General features: G+C 41.1%; 1 protein-coding gene across 2 annotated transcripts; it reads right to left on the bottom strand.

Annotated features, from left to right (window-relative positions):
• dtd1 (D-aminoacyl-tRNA deacylase 1) lies at nucleotides 1-23,827 on the bottom strand. Of its 2 annotated transcripts, none has more exons than XM_078264963.1 (6): nucleotides 23,707-23,827; nucleotides 23,145-23,235; nucleotides 20,573-20,808; nucleotides 18,516-18,613; nucleotides 9,696-9,860; nucleotides 1-1,439 (listed from the first exon to the last, which is right to left on the bottom strand). In XM_078264963.1, exons 1-5 carry the CDS (start codon nucleotides 23,747-23,749, stop codon nucleotides 9,705-9,707), a joined length of 624 nt encoding a protein of 207 aa, XP_078121089.1. In that variant the 5' UTR covers nucleotides 23,750-23,827; the 3' UTR covers nucleotides 1-1,439; nucleotides 9,696-9,704. The 2 variants fall into 2 exon arrangements, with proteins under 2 accessions (XP_078121089.1, XP_078121099.1); XM_078264973.1 differs by having other exon boundaries at nucleotides 9,705-9,860.
• Nucleotides 23,828-24,165: the final 338 nt, after the last annotated feature.

The raw sequence follows: 24,165 nt of genomic DNA, 5'->3' as shown, positions 1-24,165 counted from the left end.
TTCTCTTGACATCTTTATAAAATGAAAAGAAAATGTACATTCAGATCTGTCAAGTGACAGCAGGACAGCGCAAATCAAACACATTAATAAATAGTAGATGTTTTTTTGGGAGGCCAAAGTCTGCCCATCCCGACTGGTGCCAGTGTCCACTGATGGTGAAGCACAGATGGCCCCTCTCCACAGACAGGGATGTCCACAGACATTTTGGGGGGCAGGGTCTCAAGTGGAAAAAGGGCACTTCTTATAATTATTTATCTAATAATAATTAAAAAAAAGAAGAAAACTTTAAATATATTAACAAAACTCTGACTTCCTTATCAATTTATTTTAATCGTAACTTAACAGTCTAATCTTCCCGACCGCTTATTTTGTAAATTAGTTTGACAGGAAAGCTGTACGCAAACAGGAATATATATATTTGAAAATAAAAACTTCCCAGAAAAAGGGGCAGGCGGTCAAAACCCGTTTTGTGTCTGTGTGAGCCTGTCCACAGAGGGACAAGTACATGTAATTGACACTTGTTCTCACGAAGCCGTTTGAGAGACATTCAGATCGCTGAATTACTTAAAAGGAGAATTCTGGCCAATTTTTACGCTAATCTTGATCGCTATAGCTACGCGAGTACTTTCGATAGAAAAACCCCCGACCCGAATCAGTGCAGGTAACACGGAGAAGCTGCAGCTACGTACTACAAGCGTCCCCCTGAGCTAAAACGGCAGTGGTCGGGGCAAGTTTTTAGAGTGCCTTTGTGCCTCTTACCAGACACCAAAATGCAATTAATATGTCTGTGCCACATGAACAGGGCCCTTACGATTTTAGCTACTTTTTAGTACTCGCAGAGCTATAGCGATCAAGATTAGCGTAAAAATTGGCGGAATTCTCCTTTAATATGATGTGTAAAACCCCCATCGCCCAGTATGCATCGCGGGTTGTGACTCAGGTAGGGCTGGGTACCTTTGATACTTTTTTTTGCCACCTTGGAGCTGAGTTACTGTATGCTTCAGGGTCAGTGCCATGACTCCAAGCAGGGATTAGAGGGAGACAGGCAGGGGGAATCTGAAAGGAAAAGATGGGACAGAAACAAAGCCAGATGGAGGTAGAAACATGAAAAAGATAGGCAGTAGAAAAAAAAATAGTACAGTGCTGCCGATGGCTGTTTCCTTCCTGTGCACCCTTGTTCAAACTCCCTTCATCGATCTAAGAAAACTGGGCAGTGTTTTTACTTTACACCTAGCCAATCCGTTGTGAGGATCTACTGTATATCTGGAGGAGAGAAGCCAAGGACACCGGCAAAAGGGGGGTGATGCTCTGCGACAGGCCAAGAGAATCCTGCTGATTTCCAAAGGAAGGAGGACAGTCCACGGTCAGCTGTAAGAGTCACTGAGGATTAAGGCCTTCCTGTGGAAACTGGGCTCACCGTTATGTCCCCGGTTTGACATCTGCACAAGAGAAAAAACAGAACACAATAGTTTTGGTCTCAGGCTCTTCTCTTTTGTACTATCATTAATTATCGTCTGGGTAAAGTATTAAAGATCCCATATTGCAAAAAGTGAGATTTGAATTACTTTTTTGATTATTAGGTAGTCTAGTTGCCATTTTTTTGGTAGTCGGCTAATCTGTTGATTTTTGATAAGTCAATGATTCTTTTTGTCACGCCCTTGATCTCTGCTTCCTTCGTGCGGGGCTCCAGTGCAGGTTTTACCTCACCTGCTCAAGTCTGTACACCTGTGAATGTCACCTAGTTGTCCTGTCTCTGCCTCAACATAACTTCAGTTCCCATTGCAAATTAAAATAATGAAACATAAATATGAAACTTGAGCTTGATAGCTTAATCAACAACCTGTTCTCATTCCGAACTCATAAAATAAGGACATTTGGACAGTGGCTGAGCGTCTGCTCAGCGTCTGATGCGACGAAAAAGGCGTCTTTCAGCGTGTTTGTGTAACGCACCGGGGAGAGCAGCAGTTCGATAGGGTTTAGCGAGTAGTATGAAAGGGCAAATTTCCGCGTAAGGAGGTTGGTCGGGGTGGTGGATGGGTCAAACACAGGACTTTCACCCAGGAGAGCGGGATTCGCGTCCCGCTTGCTACAGTCGCTTTTTTTTGTCTTTCCTCCCGCGTGTCACAGAACCGTACGCCCTACCCATGACCCTTTCCTAAACCCAACCGTCCCGCTTCTTCCCGCGTGTAACGGAACTGTACGCCCACCCACGACCCTCTTTCCTAAACCCGACCGTCCCGTAGTTCCCGGGCGTGTCACGGAACCGTAAGCCCACCCACGACCTTTTCCTTAACATAACTGCATCAAAAGGGACGGCAATAGTCCCGACCAAGCGCGTTTACTTAAAGCGCTAAAGGAGACTTTGCGTCAATGAGAACGACAAAGGCACCTGACCAAGCGTCCCATATTTTACGAGATGGGTGTGAGAATGTGTTGTAATCAAATGTATTTGTGATTAATACTGGTGGTTGCAATCCAAATAAAATAAATCAATTAAATAATACACTAAAGTGCTGCGACAAGACGTTAGCTAATATTGAAGAAATGTAACAAAGTATTGTTATTATTGTCAATTATAACGTTAATACATCAGCCCCCATACTGTAGAGGGTCTCCCTTACTCCAGTTTTTTTTTGGTTTACACTGAAATAGCAATATCTATGTAATTAGACTTCCATGGAAAGGAGTATCTAACTATCTAACAGCCAGTGTGGGAAATATTGAGTGATGCGGGAGCCAGAGACAGATGAGTTCATGACACTCACACAAGCACTGTTTGTTTTTACGAGGTAAGATTTATATATTTAACAGCCTATATGGATTTTTATTTTATTTTTTTCCTCAAAGAAGCGGTCTCCTCTCTTCGCGTCGCTAACGTAACCTCTCTCGCCCCAAGCGGTACCGCAGAGATTTTGTGACGAGACCGAATACTATAAGGTGACCAGATTTCTGAGACAAAATCCGGGGACATTTTCGGCTCAGAAGCGTAAATACCTCCAAAAAAGGTAATGTTTTTATCTTTGTAAAACTTAAAAAGAATTCATAATTATATATAATTATTCAGAATTATAACCATGCACACACAGGTTGAATAGTTTTTTCTTCATATTTTTGCATTAATGTCACTAGGAAGCATACCAGTAGAAATATATATTCATATTTGTAAGTGGGATAGACAGAGATCTATCTATCTCTCTCTCTCTATATATATATATGTGTATATATATATATATATATATATATATATATATATATATATATATATATATATATATAGTGTGTAAGTGGGATTGTCTGGAATCTGGCAATATAATAACCATTATGGTGGGATACACTGGCTAAGCTGTGCTGACATAAATAGTTCGTATGAGAATACATTATAATTTTGGCCCTTTGGCTGAGTCAGAGGGAGAGCAGTAGTGCGGTTGTGAAGAAGTTGGTGATTTCATGGTGCAGATTTAACACTTTTGCAAGGCACTATATCCGTGTCACATTCTCATTAGGGGCTGAGCCCCCCTAAAGGTCTGATCCTAGAATTGCCCCTGCTGCTACTTCATAAGTACTCCACTACACCTCAGAGGGAATGTTTACTGCACTACATTTACCGACCGAAGTGCAGGCAAGCGGGGGTTAAGACCGTAAACAAAGAGAGGAGGGCTAACGTTAGGCTAAAAGCTTGCTAACATTAGCCACCATGAGCTACCGGTCATACCAAACCAAGTAAATAAAATAAAGGAGCTAAACATTAGCCCCCCCCCCAAAAAACAAAATATGAGCTAATCTTAGCTAATTAATTACATTTTTGCAAAAGTAACACAGTCTGCATTCATTGATTTTTTTGGGCCACTTGAGGGCAGCTCAACAAGCTTGAGGGCAGCTCAACAAGCTCAAAACACACTATCAACATCTTATAACCTTGCTGTTATGTAACAGTTGCAGTAGCACACCTATTTACACATCCAGCAGATAAGGAGCAACATAAGCATTCATTTGGAGCACAATTTTGGTCCCCTTAGGAATGCAAATCCAGTAATCGCTCTCTTTTCATTTCTCTGAGTTGTGTTCAAATTGGCTGAAAGACGCTTAAATACTAAAAATATCTAAAAAATGCCCTCACCCAGATACAAATTCAGTGATATGAAGTGGTCGAATGGGAAATCTGCACTTTTTGTCAGCATATTTTAACAAACAAAAAAAAAAGGCACAACCTTGAGCTGCCATATAAAAATATGTTAAAATGGAAGTTAAATGTGCTCTCTAAATATATCTCTGACAGGTCTTTGATAGTTGATTTCCAAACAATTTGAAAAAGCATTTGACAATGTGGGCCAGAAACTGTTCACAGCAGTCTGCTGGTTCACAGCAGAAACCTTCCTGTACGCTGTTTATATCAACATCAGAAGATTGCAGCCAGGAAGGAAGGAAGACCAGAAAAGATAATGGAGGACTGTCACAAATTACTCATTCGGGAGAAAGAGCACACTGCTCATGTTTAAGTCATGCAGAGCAGACCTCGGGAACACCAATTCTCTCTTTAAAATATGCAGCCACAGAGCCATGCAAGCCCCTTGTCTGACAACTCTCTTACATCCAAATGTCCCTCTCCCACCTCTCCTTCCAGCATAGCGCACACATTTCCAAAAGTGCTGTGTGTGCACTCCCCTGCTGACATGAAAATCCAAATAACTCTCTTGACTTTTCAGACTCCCCCACCCCCCCTCTTTCTCCGATCTCCCTCGATCTGGCTCTCTGTCAGACAAAAAGGTCTTATGTAACGAGGTGCTGAAGCCTCTATGTCTTACCCAACATGCACTTGGGGATTACAGTGCATGGGCCCCCCGCAGTAGAAGAGTCTGAGATGGGACTACAGGGTGGGTGTGTGTGTGTGTGTAGGCGTTATAGAACAGACAAAACTGTACCAAACAAGACAAAAAATATATATCAATATATACACAATATATCGTTTTCTTAATCGTCATCACGATATCAACTTGCGCAATAAACACATCGTGAAAGAGAGATTTTTTGGTGTGAAAACTTGTAAAATGTAACTGTCATTCTTTTTTTAGTGGTGCCTTATATATTAAATTCAATGTTCATTTTGTTCAAAAAATGAATGTTGGAAAATATTTTCTTTCATTTGTTTTAAATTCAACAAGCAATTTGCTGTATTTTAGCAGAATCCTGAAAGCAGCAGAAAGGCAGAACTGAGTACCCTTTAACATCACCTGTTTATTTATCGCACTTAATATCGTTATCGCGATATTCAACAACGTTATCGCATATGTTCCTCATATCGTGAAGCCCTATATGCAACACACCTCAATGGTGAATTTTCAAAATGTTCATACTGGTGTCGGACAGTGCGTGTGCACAGAGGAGCGGGCTGTATGGCTGCTGTTAAAGTGCCAGTTTAACGGCGTATCCTCATAATGCGTGTGCCTGCCAGAGAGTTCACACAGGGAGAGGAGCTGTGCCACAGGAGCCAGCAGCAGCAGCAGCAGCCTCAGCAGGGACGGCAGAAGGAACATGGAGGGAGCTGACTCAATGCCTCCACGTCTCCATTCTCCCAGAACTCCGCTGTTTTTGCACTAGTAAACAAATACTGAAGGCAAATAAGAGCAACCCCAACCCCTCCTCATCCCCCGGCAGTATGAGCCACAGAATGAGAAACAAACAGGTCTGTCTCTCGTGAGCGTTGCCGAGTTTCACTGCGATGTCAACAATATCAAAGAGAGCAGGCACAGACAGGAAGAGGAGAAGTGGAAAAAACAGAGATGCTGAGGTGAATGTGAACCACACTGCTTTTCTCCTCTCACTGCACATTTAAAGCTGCCATATTGTACACTAACATAATTAGGGCTGTCAAAATAATGCGTTAATTTTGATTAATTAATCTGAGAAAAAATAACGCGTTAAAAAAATTAACGCAAATTAATCCATTCCATATTGACGTTTGCATACAGACGAAAATCTGGTTCCACTGATATGTCTGCGCTTCTCTCTGCTGCTCTGAAACAGACGTTACAGGAAACACAAACCCCGCTGCATGTGATGCTAGTTAACACAATACTCAACAGCAGCTAACGTTAGCCTACCGCTAGCTAGTAGCTGGATTAAACACGGTTACAATGCTGACAGCTAACGCTAAACGGTGTAAAGTTTGACTGTGTTTTACTGTAGAGGATTCAACACCGGGATGTAACAATCTGCAGCTGCCGTCGGAGAAACAACACAGACGGTGCGTTCAATGAAACTGGTAAACTACAGCCTCGTGGTGCATTTGAAGTTATTGTAAATGTCCTTTTCCTATCTGGTTGTTGTTTTTGTCGTTCAACAGCAATTTACTAGTGAAATAAGTTATTGTTATTGTTATACATTATTATTAAATCATTTAATTTTGACCATATGGCCTTAGCAATAAACAAGCCGTTCTTTAATGTCACCAACTGTTGTTTAATACCCTTTTTCTTTTCTTTTTTTACCTTCTTAAAAAGTATCGGTTCAGGCACCGTTAATTATGTACGCGATTAATTTCGATTAATTAATCACAGAGTATGTAATTAATTAGATTACATTTTTTAATCGATTGACAGCCCTAAACATAATACATGGGAGTAGGGTTGCAAAATTACAGGAATATTCAAGGTGGAAATGTTTCATGGTAATTAACGGGAATAAAATGGAAATATAGGGTTGTTTTTTTTTTTGCTCCGGCTGTATTTACCGTGTCATATGCAGATGTAAACACAACTTATACCATATCATAAGCATAAGACATAATCCATTCATTTGCCAAATAAATCCATGAATTTGTCAAATACATACAGTATAATGCAGTAAAACAGCGTGAAATGTGTCATGTGGTGAGTTAGCCAGCTAGCAAGTTAACTAATGGGGAAAGGTACTTAGAAAGAATTCAAGCTTGAGAATACACTGTGCATGCACAGGGTTGCCATTTAATTACTATTTAATGGGATACCGGCAAATGATCTGTACATGTAATGGAAGAGTGCGGCTTAAAGGGTAACTACGTTTTTTTTCAACCTGGACCCTATTTTCCTATGTGTTTGTGTCTAAGTGTCTGATGGGAACAGCAATCTTTGACACTGGTCCAGTATTAAACGAGATCGCTGCAGTTGGCAGCGGCGAAACAAGCTACAATCTAACGTAAATGGGGCAAATGTCTAGCTTGTATTTACCTTCACAAAAGTGCTCATTTTGCCACTGACAGGCTCAGATTAATGAAAGGATCCTTTCAGAGATAGACCTTTAAAATCTCTTTGAGACCTTTCTGTTTAACCAGAAACAGCTCTGAGGTCGATAGCACTAAACCCACCAGACTCCATTTAAAAAAGCAATACTTTTAGCGTGTATAGAGCCAACATATTTTCAAATCGGTAAACTGTGTGTTTATTCCAACCAAAACTAGAGTTGTGATGGTTGGAAAAGTGGAAAGACGACCCAAAATGCCTTTTCATAGTTTTATTTTGTTTCTGTCGACTTTGAATGAAGTGTATTTTACGATGCTAAAATTACGTTTATTTACATGGAGTCTGGTGGGTTTAGCAAACGCAATTTTGCGGATGTTTTTAGGTTTCAAAAAAAGGATCTTACTCTTTAACAGAAAGGTCCACCTCCTTAGAAATCCTTTCCATAATGTTGTCAGACAGTTAGATTATTAACCTGACCCTGTCAGTGGCAAAACGAGCACTTTTGTGAACGTAAATACAAGCTGGACATTTGCCCTGTTAACTTACATTGTAGCTTGTTTCGCCGCTGCCGACTGCAGCGATCTCGCTTAATACTGGACCAATGTCAAAGATTGTTGTTCCCATCAGTCACTTAGACACAAAAACACAGGGGAAAAAAAACTGTAGTTACCCTTTAATGCAGTGCATGGTTACAATTCTATTAAATGGGCATACTTTTTTAACCAAAACATGACCTAAAAGACCTAAAGATTCACTATTAAAAAGGTACGAAATTGTGCCAAATTCCCAAGCTTAACTTCCCTTGGAAAATGATATCTGCTAACAGAGAGAGAAAAAAAAACACCAACTGTGCAATCTCTTGCAAAAAAGGCACAGCTGTACATTTTCCGCATATTGTTTCTTGTGTGTTCAGGTCTGTCAAGGTTTCTGTGGTATCTGCTGTTGAGTTGAGTTAATACAGACTACTTTTTCTATTCAATATGACTTTTACATACATAACTCTTTACATGTACAACAGCTCGAGACCTATTTTTTTTTTTTATAGCAGATGTAACTATCAAAACTCGTAAAAATTTGTATATCTCAAAAACAAAAATGTGTACATAGTTCAAACAACTTATGCAGCATTAAGGAATATTTTGTTAATGTTTCTACATTTAGAATTGTTTTGGATCAATATGTTTTGTGTTTTTATTTAGTAAAAAGTGACGCACACATGTCCAAATCTTATTTTTATGTTTTTTAATGACACAATTTTAATACTTTTATTAATTTTTATGGTTGATTGACTTACATAACCTTTTGAGCGTAGGTTGTACTGATGTTAGGGATAAGAAGCATTTGAAGATTCTCCAAAAAATGACATCACAATAAAGCAAACATATCAATGCAGGCACTGGCCGACCATATCTATTGCGGATTTCAAAGGGTTACATAAAAGACGTGTTGTTTTAATGATCTGCAGACACCTGGTGTGTGTAAGAACACTGTACTATATGCAGTGTTGGGGAGTAACGGAATACATGTACCGGCGTTACGTATTCAGAATACAAATTATGAGTAACTGTATTCCGTTAGTTACAATTTAAATAGTTGGTATTTAGAATACAGTTACATTGTTGAAATCAATGGCTTACATGACGATACTTCTCTGTTTCACTGGTTTATTCACTCTCTGAATAAATTAAGGCAACTCCACGCATTTTCCAGAAGCCCCAATATGAAAACGATCACTGATAGAGGTAGAGATGGAGCCGGAACCGGCACAACAGAGCCAGGGCAGGACTGCGTTTCTATCTTGGAAATTCAAACAGCATTTCACAGAACAGGGAGAACAAAATATAACTGCAGTGCGACCTCTGCTTGCCAGCAACCAACCTCTTTTACGTGTCCAAAGACTCCACCTCCAACCTGAAGAAGCATCTTAAAGTAAGTTTTTTTTTTTTTTTTTTTTATTAGCCAAGGGTAGTCGTCTGCTGTAGTTTTACTGGTCACCTTGCTATTTTATAGTTGACGTGCAACTTTACATTCTCCTACGTGCTGATTTACCCGCCCCAGAGCTGTTGAAAGACTGACTAGCCCCGTTTGACATGCTAGCTAACGTTAGCTAAAATTAGCTCGTGGTAGCTTAGACTTTGTGGTATGCAGTTCGGGACTACAAATACTACAAATCTATCTGCTTGTTCAGGTACCCATTCAGCCAGTTGGAACAGAAGAACACACAAGAATAGGCCTGTTTAGTAAGCTGTATGTGATGGCCGCACTCCTACACTTCTAAAATGTAATTCAATGTGGAAGTAATCCAAGTATTCAGAATGCGTTACTCCGATTGAGTAACGTAACACGTTACAAATTAAATTTTTTGGCATGTATTCTGTATTGGAATACGTTTTGAAAGTATCCTTCCCAACACTGACTATATGTGACTGCATACATTTGTGCTATCTTTTTTTTTTGGGTACGTCTCCGAGGCTCCCTCACCCTGCTGACCTAGGTCTCCCTCTCTGATGACACATCACCGTCAGCTCCACTGCTGGCGTTGGGGTCCTGTCGGGAACGTGAAGCGACTTTTTCCCTGCTCGACTCTGAGGGGCCCTTGGAGCGCGTCTTCTCTTTCCTCTGCTGCTGCTTCTCCTGCTTGGACAGCTGAGGAAACACAAGAAACCAGAAAGCTTGGTTCATTTAAGATCTATCTCACAGTTAAATTCATGTGCCCATAAAGGTGCAGTAAGCGATGCTACAGCAGAGCTGTTGATATTTGAACTCAACTGCCAAATAAAACCTAACTCTGCCTGGTCAGCCCTCTGCCAAGCTAGCTGTTAACATTCCTGTAGTCGTACAGAGACGGATGGTGAAGTAGGCTATAGGAAAATCATGATCTTTTCATTTGCTCATAATTTTAAATATAGCATGTGTGTATACATGGCAGAATATATATTGGTGGCACGTTTGCGAGTCCGCCCTCTCATTGTCAACTTTGGGAGAGCGGGAGAGCAGTGAACATCCAGGCACTTTCCCCGCTGTCACTGGATTTCGCTCATACCGCTGTTCTCATAGGGAATGAGGTGAATCGCTCCACTCTGCTGTTACTTCAGCTGCCTGTGGAAACCCAGAGTAAAGGGGTTGCCATGTAGTCGGCGGTCCACGCTGTTAGGGGGTTTAGTCCCTTGCTCAAGGGCACCTCAGCAGTGTCCAGGAGGCGAACTAGCACCTCTCCAGCTAACAGTGCACACTCTGTACGGTCTTTAAGCCCCCGTGGACTGAGCTACTGCCCACCTCCCCACGCCCCTTTTTGTTGCTCATTTAATCATGAATATCTGATGGAAAATAATGTCTTAAAGGGTTTTAAATATACAATAAATGTGTGGGACATCCACATTTGTCGTGTGCAAATCTTTGGTTTCTCTTTAAGACAAGAAAAGTTCTAAAAACATAAAAAAAGAAATCTCCTTTGGCTGAACAGTAACTGAAACCTTATCAGTCTGGGGTTCCTTGTGGTTCAGCGGGCTAAGGCACACACCATGAACATGCTGCATCATGACTTGCAGATCATGACCTTTGCAGTATGTTCAGTATTCACCCTTAGCTCCCAACACGCATGAATTAGTTAAACTGATTAAACAAAGAAGGAGAAACACGTCAGCGCCACAAAGCAGCACTCGCACATCGGACTCGCCTTTTTGGACGCACAACCACTTCTATTCTCTCCTCATTTAGAGCTATTCTGGGTTGTCATACGATCACTCCAATGTTGTGACAGCATGCACTGCCTCTCACACACTCCGAAACAACCCTTCCCAGCGCCACTCAGCACGACTAGTCACTACTCCAAACAAACTCCCTTCCTCATTGTATTCTTCACGGTCCATAAAACACCACAGCAGTAATGATGAAGTAGGTATGCTACGCGCCGTCTGAAAAGGGCCTGTAAACACACATGCTAAAACTTTAATGCTGCTGGGGAAATATTTATGAACTAAATGTCATCTTAAAATACAAAGCATTGCGTAAGATGTTACATTATTCAAAGAGGACACCAAAAACCTGTGTTATTCCCATTTGAACCCATAAACATGCTGTAGTATCAAACCAGGCCTACTGCCTTTGTTGATGACTTAACACTGGGAATAAACATACGCAGGGTTCAAAATCAACCCACCAGCCAAATGGCTAGTGAATGTTCACATTTTACCAACCACTAAATAGATTACCATGTTTTTTTGGGCTGGTGAGTGAAACAAATCTACCAGCCACTTGCATATTTTACCAACATTTGGCTGGTGAATGGTGCTAATTATACGTGTTCCTCTTTTTGCAATCAAGCATCAACATTTTACTCTAATGTTTAAGCTTCATTTAAACCCCAAACTCCGGAATGCCAACTCAATATTAAAGTGCTCATATTACGCTCATTTTCAGGTTCATAACTGTATTTAGGTTATATCAGAATAGGTTTACATGGTTTAATTTAAAAAAAAAAAAAACACCATATATTTGTTGTACTGCACATTGCTGCAGCTCCTCTTTTCACCCTGTGTGTTGAGCTCTCTGTTTTAGCTACAGAGTGAGGCATCTCACGTCTGTTCCATCTTTGCTGGGAGTCGCACATGCTCAGTAGCTAGGTAAGGACTACTAGCCAGTCAGAAGCAGAGTATGAGGGCGTGCCATGCTAGCAGCTAGGCGAGCATTATAACGTGCGTTACAAAGGCTACATTCAGACTGCAGGCAAAAGTGGCCCCAATGTGATTTTTTTGGGGGTCAAGTGACCAGGTCAGACTTCAGAAGTAGTGTGAACACTCAAATCTTGGCCAGATCTTTTCAAAATCAGATTTAGACCACTTCCATATGTGGTCCTGAATCAGACCCAGGTCAGATTTTTTTCAATGCAGCCGCAGTGTGAACAACCAAGGCGGATTTGATGCGACTTTTATGTCAATCTGACAGAGATAATTAAAAGTTGCCCTCAACCTCCGAAAGTTTTGAATAAACTGGGTCTCTGTGAAGCTATTCACAATGCAGTCCCACCACTCCTGGCTTCGTCTCTGCATCCACACAGACCTCTGTAGTGAATTTGCAGCCATAACCCTGCAAAAGGCCAAAATAGCCAATTAGTCTCGCTTTCTCTTCATTCTTCTCCTCCTCAGCACCTGCTCATTAATGTTACGGCTGCCATTACACAAACATTTTGAAATAAAAGTTAAAAAGCTTACTTCCTCCATAACCTCCCTAACTTTAGTGCGACAGCGTGCTGCCTCTGATGTCATTCTTATTGTTCTTTTGCGCATGCGGGTCAGTTCGAAACCGCAAACCGTTCACACTGGAATCTGATATAGGCCACATTTTAAAAAGGTAATGTGAACAGCCAAACAAAAAAATCGGATCCGAGCAAAAAATCCGAATTAAGCATTAAGACTTGCGGTGTGAACGTAGCCAAAGTGACGCACGTTCATCACGGAAGTAAAGGCTGGACTACAACAGAGCTGTTTGGAGCAGTTTGTGAACAGTGTTTTCTGTCGGAGATGGTAAGTCCCTTTGGGGTGGACTTTGGGCTTTTTCACTGTGTACACCTATAACATGCACACAAAAAGATATATAACACAATAAAGGAAAGGGGGAAAGCAGAATATGAGCACTTTTAAAAACATGACATAACATGATCAAACATTACATCATGTTGTGTATGCTGTGTATGTTGGGTTTCATCCCAGACTAGAGACCAAAACAAAATGCACAAACAGTCAGGTAAACAAAGAGAAAAACTCCAGAAAAGGACCCCTCTGCTATCGACCCCTGTCGCTCAGCGTCCCAAAGTGAACATCCGAAACAGGATGACTTCCATTGCTCTGGATAACATTATAGTTTGCTCCCCATTTGACCTGCAGTGGACTAAATCCCTGATTCATGGAAAGAAAGGAACAGTGTCTGTTGGCCATTGCTTCATTTCTCCCCCGTGCCAAGCTTAGCCTATTGGCTGGCCTTTTATCCCTCATGTTCAGCCTTGGCTTCGGCTCCTCGGCCCCCACAGCAAAACATCCCGAAGAGACAAGATTAAAATTCTGAGGACTGCTTAATATCCCTCCCAAGCCCACCAAGGGGAGAGCAGCCAAAGCCGGCCCGTAGCCAAAGCATAAGGACGTTGGCCGGAATCCACGGATGTGACCAGAATCGATTCAGGACGGCTATATGATAACTTCTGGAGTAGGAGGCTGAGTGGGGTGTATACAAATGGTGTTTTTTTTTGTTTTTTTTAAAGATATTTAGAGGTGAAACTAACCATTATTTTATTTTGGTTTTATTCATAAAACAATAGACATATAACATACTTGTAAAACTATACTAAAAAAAAATTATTTACCAAAAACACATTTACATTATTGATTAATCCAGTGGTTCCTAAACTAGGGGTGCAGAGCCATTACAGAAAGAACAATATTGTGTAAATCTAAAGTTTAATGTTTAAGTTTAGATACTGATACTAGAATAATATTTTTTTTTTTAAGATTATTTTTTGGGCATTTATTTTTGACAGGACAGCTGAGGACATGAAAGGGGAGAGAGGGGGGGGCGAATGACATGCAGCAAAGGGCCACAGGTCGGAGTAGAACCCAGGCCAGCTGCGTTGAGGAGTAAACCTCTATACATGGGCGCCTGCGCTACCAACTGAGCTATCCGGGCGCCCAGAATAATACTGTTTAAATATGGTAGGAGCATGGCTCTAGGGATGGCAATGTCAGCACGTCCACCACTTTAGGCAAAGTAACACTGGCAAAACGTTGCTTAAAGTAAACAAGCTGGCATCTCTCCTCATTTGCATGAAAGTGCCTGGATTCAGCTTTATGCAAATGAGGAGCGGGCGACTCGACGCCCCGCTTCTACAAAGTCCCTGCGACGCCCCCAGAATGCATTGCACGGCTGCTCCCGTAGAAATGAATGGGAAGCGTGGAAACGACGCTGACAATGGACACGCATCTTGAGGCATTAGGGCTGGGGTGATATGCTTTCTTCCCGATTCTATTCTTCCACGATACATTGGTAGCGATTCCAGATCTAATTCTATTTTCATTTATTGCGATTCGATAGCATTGAGTGTTGCGATTTTCATTTCCTTCTTTAACTAAAACAAAAGTTGTATAATACACTTCTAGAGACAATATATCATGAGACATTTCTAAAACCTAATTGTTTTCTAAAAACGAATGCACATCACGTGTCAGTCAGTCAGTCAGTCTGACATTTATTTCATTTGTAAAGAAGAAGAACACAACATGGATTTTCAGCATTTCCTGCTTCCGGTCCGTTTCGCTTGTTTTGAAACGGATATGATGTAGTTGCAGTCGGCGGTACCACATAAACAGAAAATATGTAGGTGAATCATTGGTAAAAACATAAATAAAAAATATCGATTCTGAGGAAAATAATCTTTTTTTTTTTTTTTTTTTTTTTTAAATCAGCACAGGGCACCTAGTTAGCTCACCTGGTAGAGCAGGTGCCCATATATAGAGGTTTACTCCTCGACGCAGGTTCGACACCGACCTGCGGCCCTTTGCTGCATGTCATTCCCCCTCTCTCTCCCCTTTCATAGCTTCAGCTGTCCTATATAAAGGCCTAAAATGCCCAAAAAATAATCTTTAAAACATAAAAAAAAAATAATCTGCACAAAAAATAAAAATAAAAATCACGATACATTTGATTCGATTTTTCCCCCCCAGCCCTATGAGGCATATACAGTGGTGCTCATAAGTTTAGGAACCCATGTTAAAGTTGACAGTGTTTAAAAAAAATTTTTAACGCTATTTAAAACACGCAGCTTATTCGTCCAGCTGCATTTCCTTTCCCTGCTCTCCTCCTCCTCTCTGTCACTTGTGACACACGCACGCACGCAGGAGAAACAGGAGAAGACGGCTGACGAAATTCACAAGTTCACGAAAGGTTGGTATCTCGTGAACACCTTTACACAATCACACTTTAAAAAGTGCTATAACGATATTTCATATTCTGAATACAATGTTGTCAGTGTGTTAATGTTGGAGTCCCGACCCGACTCTTAGCAAGCAAGAAATTGTGCCTGCTTTAGAAAGTTAACTAGTTGCAAGTTTGCGGTAAAAAGCAGTTGGGTTGTCGAGGTCAAAACACTATATGTAGCAGCTGTGAATCAAATAAACTTATTATAAATAATGTTATGTCATTGTTTTACTCTTACACTGAAAAACGCACGTGTTGAGGATGAGGACCAGCCTGAACTGGAGGTATCAGTCTGAAACAGAGCTCAACAGTCCGACCAGTGTAATTAGTTATGTTATTAATTTGTTTACAATATTTTCAGGCTTCAACCAGTGCTGCTCAAGCAGAAAGACAGGGTCAGGGAGAGAGAGAGATTCGTTAGGCATTGAAGAAAGAGTAGGAGAGGAGGGGAGCATCCAACAGCGTGTCCTCCTCAGTTTTTGATACTTGATTGTATTAAAATAAGTATCTCACACCACAACACCCCCCCCGGTCTGGCACGAGGCGACCGTCATGGCATGGTTTGATTTGCATTGAGAGATGATTTTATGGAAAGTACCCCATGCCAATCTCTAGGTATGGTGAAGGGTATGTGATGATGTGGGGCTATTTTAATTCCAAAGGCCAAGGGAACGTTATCAGAATGCATAGTATCCTGGATCCATGAAATAACTGGCCTTTAAAAATAAACATCTGCCTGCCTCTATGGGAATTTAACATAGGGGTGTACTGACTTATGCCCCCTGTATTTTAAGGAAGAACATTTATTTACGCTACATTATTCATTCACAAAGAAAATTGGTGTCCTTAAAGATTGGATTTTTCCTCATTTTGTTAATTAAGGCATTAAGATCACTTTCCAAAAGATGATTTTTTTTATTCCTCTTTTCAGTCAACTTTAGCATGGGTGTCCTAATTTTTTCACATGACTGTAGGTGGTGATAGACAGATGGTTTATCCAATCAGCTAACCAGTATTTTCGCCCCTTCCCAAAAGTTCTCCAACGGAAAGTTCCCAGATGGATATGCCGAGCAAATGCGAAGCAATCCACCTGGCGGAGTCAGGTTAATAGTATCCTGGATCCATGAAATAACTGGCCTTTAGAAATAAAAATCTGCCTGTCTCTATGGGAATTTAACATAGGGGTGTGTATATTTATGCTCCCTGTATTTTAAGGAAGAACATTTATTTATTTACGATACATTATTCATTCACAACGAAAATTGGCTTAAAGGTTGGATTTTTCCTTCTTTTTTTTATTAAGGCATTAAGATCAATATCCAAAAGATGACTTTTTTTATTCCATTTTTTAGTCAACTTTAGCATGGGTTCATAAACTTATGAGCACCACTGTAGTAGCCTATATGGAAATGGACAGAGATCAAAATGAGCAGGCTGGGAGCAGGTCTGCAGAGGGTGAGCGTGAAGTGGCCACAGCAAGCTCCCCAAAGCCTGTGCATGTGGGCTTGTGCTGCCAATCATCTGAAGTCCACACAGAACACATTGGCGCGCGCGCGCACACACACACACACACACACACACACACACACACACACACACGCCAAATTGGGGGGCTTTCAGCTATGCCATGGGGGTGACAGAGTGAGAACACAGTGAATCAGTCTCACTCCACAAGGCTGTGGAAGAGGTGGCAATGGCAGACGTCACTCTAGGAAAGGGCATACTTGTTAGGGTCTGGATTTAGGGGAAGTTCTTTTTTTGTCCAAGATTCCAACATTTATTATCCTTTATCAGTATTTAGCTTGTAGTAGTTTACCTTCAATTAGGGCTGGGCAATTATTATATATTATATCCACATCGGGATATGAGACTAGATATTGTCTTATGTCGTGATATGACATAGGGGTTGTCTTTTCCTGGTTTTACAGGCTGCATTACAGTTAAGTGATGTAATTTTCTGAACCTACCAGCCTGTTCTAGCTGTTATATTATTTGCTTTACCCACTTAATCATTATATTCACATTACTGATGATTATAAATGTCAAATCTCATTGTGTAATTATTTTGTAAAAAAACAAATAGTCAACCCTACAATATCGTCGCAATATCGATATTGAGGTATTTGGTCCAAAATACTGTGATATTTGATTTTCTTCATATCACCCAGCCCTACCTTCAATACTTGATCTCAGGGGCAAATGCACCACGGGAGTGTGCACTCATCGAGTGTAGAGCCCGTCCAATAAACCTGCCAGGGAGAAATTACTGGCAGATTTTACCTTATCACAGCAGTGACGTGTGTGATAAGTAACAAAATGCAGCAGTGAAACACCAAAGATGACATCAGTAAGTAATGGTTGGGATAATTTCTTGTAGCTTGCATCTCATAGAGAAACACCAGAATACAACTAAATGAAGGAAGAATTCATAAAAGTGAATTGCTCATTAGTGACAGGCTAGTTTAACTATCAAAAGAGTATTTAAAGTTGCATGCACTGAAACTGAAAGCACAGCATTGACAAACTGGCACCATACAAGCAGTTGCCTATTTGCACCATTTATCAACCAGCAAACACAGAGCAACATTAGCATTGTATCTCTGTTACTTTGTCTGTAGACAGATAGATAAATAGATAGATAGATAGATAGATAGATAGATAGATAGATAGATAGATAGATAGACTGAACAAAATTATAAACACAACACTTTTGTTTTTGCCCCCCTTTTTTAATGAGCTTTTTTATGAGCTGAATCCAAGGACCCCTTAACTGAAAGAGAGATGGAGCAGGGACCCCCTACTACATATATTGTATAAAATGAAGTTGCATATTAAACTGGGCCTGCAATGACGTGTGGGCGGCCTAAAGCCTTTATACATAGCTTTTTTGCATAGAATACTAAGCTTTTAAAATAGCCTTATAATTGTTGGCATGATTTTGTAAATCATGTTTTCAATTTAAAACATACATGTGGCACAGTGAATCCTCAGGATTAGCTGTATGTTTGGATGGCTAGCTTAGGGACTACCTTACCTATAGGCCAGTAAGCCTATCCTCAGTGGGGATTTATATTTGCTAACAATATGTTGGATTCATGTTAAGACCGCAATTAACAATAATTTGGACGTCCCCCTGCATTGAATCTGAGGACCCCCTGTTGAAGATCCCTGGTCTATGGCTACTGCACACAACAGAAGAGCAAATATCACCACCTAGTGGCTCAAGAGAGAAAGCCATCCAGTAAAGCCACAGTAAAAGGGCTAATCAGTGGACCTTGAGATAAGATTTTTTTTTTTTGTCAAACTACTCTGTTCATACCTTCATGCTCAATAACGTACCTGTTTGGGGTCTGTGGGGCCACTAGGTGACATCAGTTCAATGGTAACAGGCCCGTCATTTTGTATGTGGACCTGCATATAGGCGCCAAACTCCCCGTCTGGACACACAAGTCAAAAACAGAGAGACATTTTACAAGCCATAAAGAATGAGACCTGAGAATCAAAAATCAAAGACATAAGATAAAGGCAAGTTTCATCTAATAGCATCAGTGCCACAGTTAGCCTACAGTAGAATAACTAATCTGCGTTTAAATTAACACGCCCAAACCGGTATATCTTATCAACATTCTTGTACACTGGGCATGTGCGTGCCAGGGTAAACAGGAGGCAGCATGTATACTCTGTCAGTAGCTTAGTCTCAGAGAACGAGACGTCATGACCCAATCAGACGGCGAAATATTGGCGTCAGTGTCGGCGTTGCCAAAGGTCTCCGTTTGCGGCCGTTGAGACTGCAACACAACCCCGCAGATTCCAAACCAAAACGGGGTCAGAAATGTTTTCAAATGTCTCCGGTGTGGGGGCTCTGAGATGCCAGAGCAGTGCCAATGCAAGGTGTAAACATAGCAAAAGATACTCATTTTTAAACCAAAACGGAGCCATGTAAATGCAGCGTAATCTAAGTAGCCAAGTGCATCCCACATAACATCCTAGTATTAATAGGCGCTAAACACAAGTGGAATTGGTTTGACATTGACAGTAGATGTTTTATAAGGATGTAGGATAAAGTGGAGCCTTGAGACATTGGGGACAAAAGACAAAGGGGCCGCAGGAGGAGAGGAAGTTTCAACTTAAATGTTCTCCTTTTCTTCCACTGGGTCCACGAGATTAATGACACCATCTGCACAATGAAGTCGTGGGCTGGGTGGAAGAAGCGCTGCATCATCATATTTCTTCTCTGGGGGGGGGGGGGACTAATTAGGAGAACTTATGCCTCCCTTGCTGGGACAAGGAGTTCTCCGCACCTGCTCCCCCGTGGGCTGACCCAATTCACCGCGACCGTCACCACCAGCGTGTCACAGCACCGATAATCCACACCTCCCACCCCCAAAGGAGTTATAACCTTACACTGACGTAGTAATACAGGCAATTAAATAGCAGGGGGGGGGAGACAGGGCACTGATCCAAACGTATAAGTGAGTGGATATAACGGTGAGCCTCAAGACTTGTTATTAATAAGCTTGGAAACGTGCTGTGGCTGTAAAGATCCCAGTTTTTTTTATAAGCCATGTTGTCTTCTAACCTCCCGGGACTTTTTTTGAAACTGGCCTCTATCTTCTGATCTCCGCACTTTTCACAATGACCCTTAAAACAATTTTTCAACTCCGACTGCACAAAATCCATCATACTGTCAAAAAACAAACAATGGCTATCAGCTACTCAATATCTGACCTAGGGTTGACATTAAAGTGCTCATATTATGCTTTTTGGCCTTTTCCCTTTCCTTTATTGTGTTATATATCTTCTGTGTGCATGTTATAGGTTTACAAAGTGAAAAAGCCCAAAGTCCACCCCAAAGGGACTTACCATCTCCAACAGAAAACACTGTTCACAAACTGCTCCAAACAGCTCTACTGTAGTCCAGCCTTTACTTCCGTGACGAACGTGCGTCACTTTGTAACACACGTTATAATGCTCGCCTAGCTGCTGTCTCAAGTTTCTGACTGGCTAGTAGTCCTTACCTAGCTACTGAGCATGTGCGACTCCCAACAAAGATGGGATAGAAGTGTGATGCCTCACTCTGTAGCTAAAAACAGAGAGCTCAACACACAGGGTGAAAAGAGGAGCTGCAGCAATGTGCAGTACAACAAACAGATGGTGTTCTTTTAAAATTAAACCATGTAAACCTATTCTGGTACAGCCTCTAAATACAATTATGAACCTGAAAATGAGCATAATATGAGCACTTTAAATGTTAAGGGAAAAAGTGGGACAATGGCAACTGATTTCACTTAATCTGAAAACTAATAAAACACTTAATTCATGCATATCTTTGCATGAATTAAGTGTTTTATTAGCTCTCCTCTAAGGTCCAACAGTCATCAGTTCAGTCCACCCACCCTTAATGAGCTCTGGCTTGTAGGTACTCCTCATGTTCTCCAGGATGCTATTGTAGAAGGGCTGGGCCAACTCTGCAGGCATGGCTGAGTGGAAGTCTGGCTTGTTGGCTTTCAGTATGCACTGCAGCGTGAACTGGCTCACACACAGCACCTCAAAGTCCCTGTCCATGACACTTTTGCTCCACGCCCGCCCGTTCTCATCTTCAAACAGCCGCAGGTTCAGGATCTTGCGTACTCTGAAAACACACGAGGAAAAGCAAATGAGAAACAACCTGTCTGTAACTGTGACAATCACTCTGATCAATCTGGTCAATGTTGGCAGATACCTTATTAGTGTTATTTGAAGGGACCACACTGGACTTTTCATGTTTTTATCCCATTAATACTGAACATTTTTTAAAGTATATTACAAGGTTGTAGACTGATCCTCCAGGCAGGCAGTGGCTGCTTTTCATGCCAGGACATGAAAAACAACTTGGAACTTGAGATAATCCATTACAACAAGGACTTTGTTGATTATATTGTTGATCAGAGTTACAATATTGTGCAGTTTATGCAGGAATCATTTTTAAAAACCTTGCTTGCGTTTGTTAGTTTTGAGCTCCTAAACTACAACTCATGAATACTTTACAGTACATCTTTGCTCATTTTAAATTCATGCTATATTAAGTCCCTTTTTTTTTTTTTTTTTACCTTTTGTTCATGACACTCATTGGTTTCCATTCATTTCTGATGAGACACACTGAGCCTCTCTCTCCTCTCTCTTTCCATCTGTGTGCATCCATGTCCCAGAAATGCTTGTTACCAACCTAGCTCTGGGGAGCTTATTCCCCGGAGTCCTTATGTTTTTTTTTCGCCCAGCATGTTTCCTTGGATTAGGGTGGCGCCTAAATCATGGTGGCAGCTGTCGCCATGGTGCTGCTGCCACCCTGCTATGCCCTGTTACACCCTGCTACGCTCTGCAGTGTCCTGCTACGCCCTGCTACGTCCTGCTATGCCCTGCTATGCTCCGCTGTGCCCTGCTACGTCCTGTAACGCCCTGCAGTGCCCTGCTATGCCATGAACTACTACAACTACTATTTCTTGTCACTGTTCCATTATCTTTATTGTGACTATTATTGCCACTGTTCATCACACCCCCAACAGGCCCCGTCAGACACCACCTACCAAGAGCCTGGGTCTGTCTGAGGTTTCTCCCTAAAAAGGAGTTTTTCCTCGCAACTGTTGCACTAAATGCTTGTTCTTGGGGGAATTACTGGAATTGTTGGGTCTTTATATATTATAGAGTGTGGTCTAGACCCCAAGTGTCTTGAGATAACTCTTGTTATGATAAATATGTATGTTAAATAAAATTGAAGTCATGAAAATCAATAAGTCGACTTGTAAATTCTGTAATCCATCAGTGTGAACATAAAGTCTGTCATTATTTTTCATGTTTAATTATTGTTGCATGGTAATGCCATTCATGTGCAGAGCTGATGTGTGTGTTGGATTACACAACTTGAACACATTTCAAGACTGTATTAGAAGACTTTAATACTGTGCAAAAATGAATGGAAGCCAATAGTAGAAACCTACATTTAAATGGTTAGCTATATTGTAAACTCGGCCATAGCCAAGACTTAGAAGAGACCCCCACCCCCCCCATAAACACAAACCCTACCACCCATCATATTTGTTCAGTTAGCCTAACTGATCCAACTGTTCACTTTCAGTAAATTCCATTTTCTAGCAAGGAAGTCTAAAACTTTGTAAAACTTTAACACATACTGAGTCTAAAAACATTGGAATCAGCTTCTAAATGACCTGCCTACCTACTAAGTATTGGGGTTTTTTTAAATAGTAAAATGTAAACACCCCCAAGGTTGAGAAGACCCCAAATACTAAAAATATAATAATAATAATTATCAATTAAAAAATAAAATAAAAATGCTGAGGGCGAGACCATAGTGCATATGTAAATGTTCTAACACATGCAACACCTCTTACCATCATGGCACTGGTAGAAACTATAGCCCAACCAATACAGGATTTTTGAGGTTGATACAGATATTTGTGATTAAATAAATCAGAAGAAATGTCAAGTATACATCTAACATAGGGGTGTGCAAAAAAAAGTATAAAAAGTAACTACACTTACATACTGAGAATCTTTTTTTTTTTTAATCAAGAATCGTTTTTGAATCAAAATCGATTTTGAATCGAATCTTGAGCCTAAAAATCGATATTGAATTGAATCCTGACATTTTCTGAATCGTGCACCCCCTAATCTAACATAAACGGGACATTTTAAAGTTGAAAAATAAACGTGTCAGTGCTGCCTGGTGGACTAACTGGAATGGAGACAGTCACAAGTCACCTCCAATAGATCTTAAGGATTTCTGTACCGATGCATCTTGTTATGAGCTAGAATCACATACAATACCTTTTGTCAGTTAAGAATTCCAAATTCATCAGTGTGACATTGCACCTACCACAAACTAGTTTTTCTGGCACAAATGTTTAAACAGTGATTTTAAATCCAGTCAGGGTTCTGTTTCTGGTGTGAAGGGTCCCTCCCACAAACACTCACAGGTAGTCAGCATCCTTCTGGGTGTCCTCCACTGATATTCCCAGCAGTACACACAGTCCTCGTCCTATTGAACTGATCTCTTCTCCTCCCACTGTAGGAAAATAGGAAAAGGTTAATGACTGAGTGAGCAGGTACTGTAGTCATTCAGTGACAAGCAGCCAAGACTGACTGGTGACAGGCTGAATGACAGTGTGTGTGTGTGTGTGTGTGTGTGTGTGTGTGTGTGTGTGTGTGTGTGTGGAGAAAAGGAGCCAGTGCCACCGACACCAGAGGACTCTTTCATCATTTGCGCAGTAAAATAACATTTACTGGTTTCCTCCGAGAGTGTACACCCAGCCAGCGGTTCTCTATCTGGACTCCGGTCAAAGACGCAACTGGCTGTCTCCGGAGCCTCATTTGTTTCGCTCGCTGGGACTGCTAATGCTAACCCAGCTAGGTTAGCTAGCTAGCTAACGTGCATGGTCAGCGACTTTAATAAAACAAAGTTATTAGCCTCAGTTTAGCGACATTATCAAAGACGTCAAAGCATGCCACCTTCGCTCAGTTCAAAACAGCCGCTTACCTGTCACAGTCGCCTTGGTGACCCTCTGAATGATAGCTTTCATTGTTTTGGTTGTGTTGGGGCACACGCTCTCTTAACTTCCAAAGACCTACCTACGGGCGTGGGCGGGCGTTGTCGCCCTCTACCGGCCGAAGCACGCAGCACACATCCTCTCCTTTTTCCGGAGGTTTGCTGGGACAAAAATGACCTTGTGAAGTGGAAAAGTTACTTAGAATTTACTCAATTACTGTACTGTACTGTACTGTACTGTACGCAATTCTGAGGTACTTCTACCTTACTTGGGTGATTCAATTTGTTGCTGCCTTATACTTGTACTCCACTAGATTTCAGAGGGAAATATTGTACTTTTTACTAGCTAGTTATCTGAGTTATAGTTACTTAATAAGCATAATATGCGATGTATTGTTAAACAGTAAACGTAAGCACCCAACAGTATATAAAATAGCCCAGATTAGTTCC

Source organism: Sander vitreus, chromosome 2 (assembly GCF_031162955.1).
Source record: "Sander vitreus isolate 19-12246 chromosome 2, sanVit1, whole genome shotgun sequence".
NCBI classification, from domain to species: domain Eukaryota; kingdom Metazoa; phylum Chordata; class Actinopteri; order Perciformes; family Percidae; genus Sander; species Sander vitreus.
This window is presented reverse-complemented; position numbering and strand designations above follow the sequence as displayed.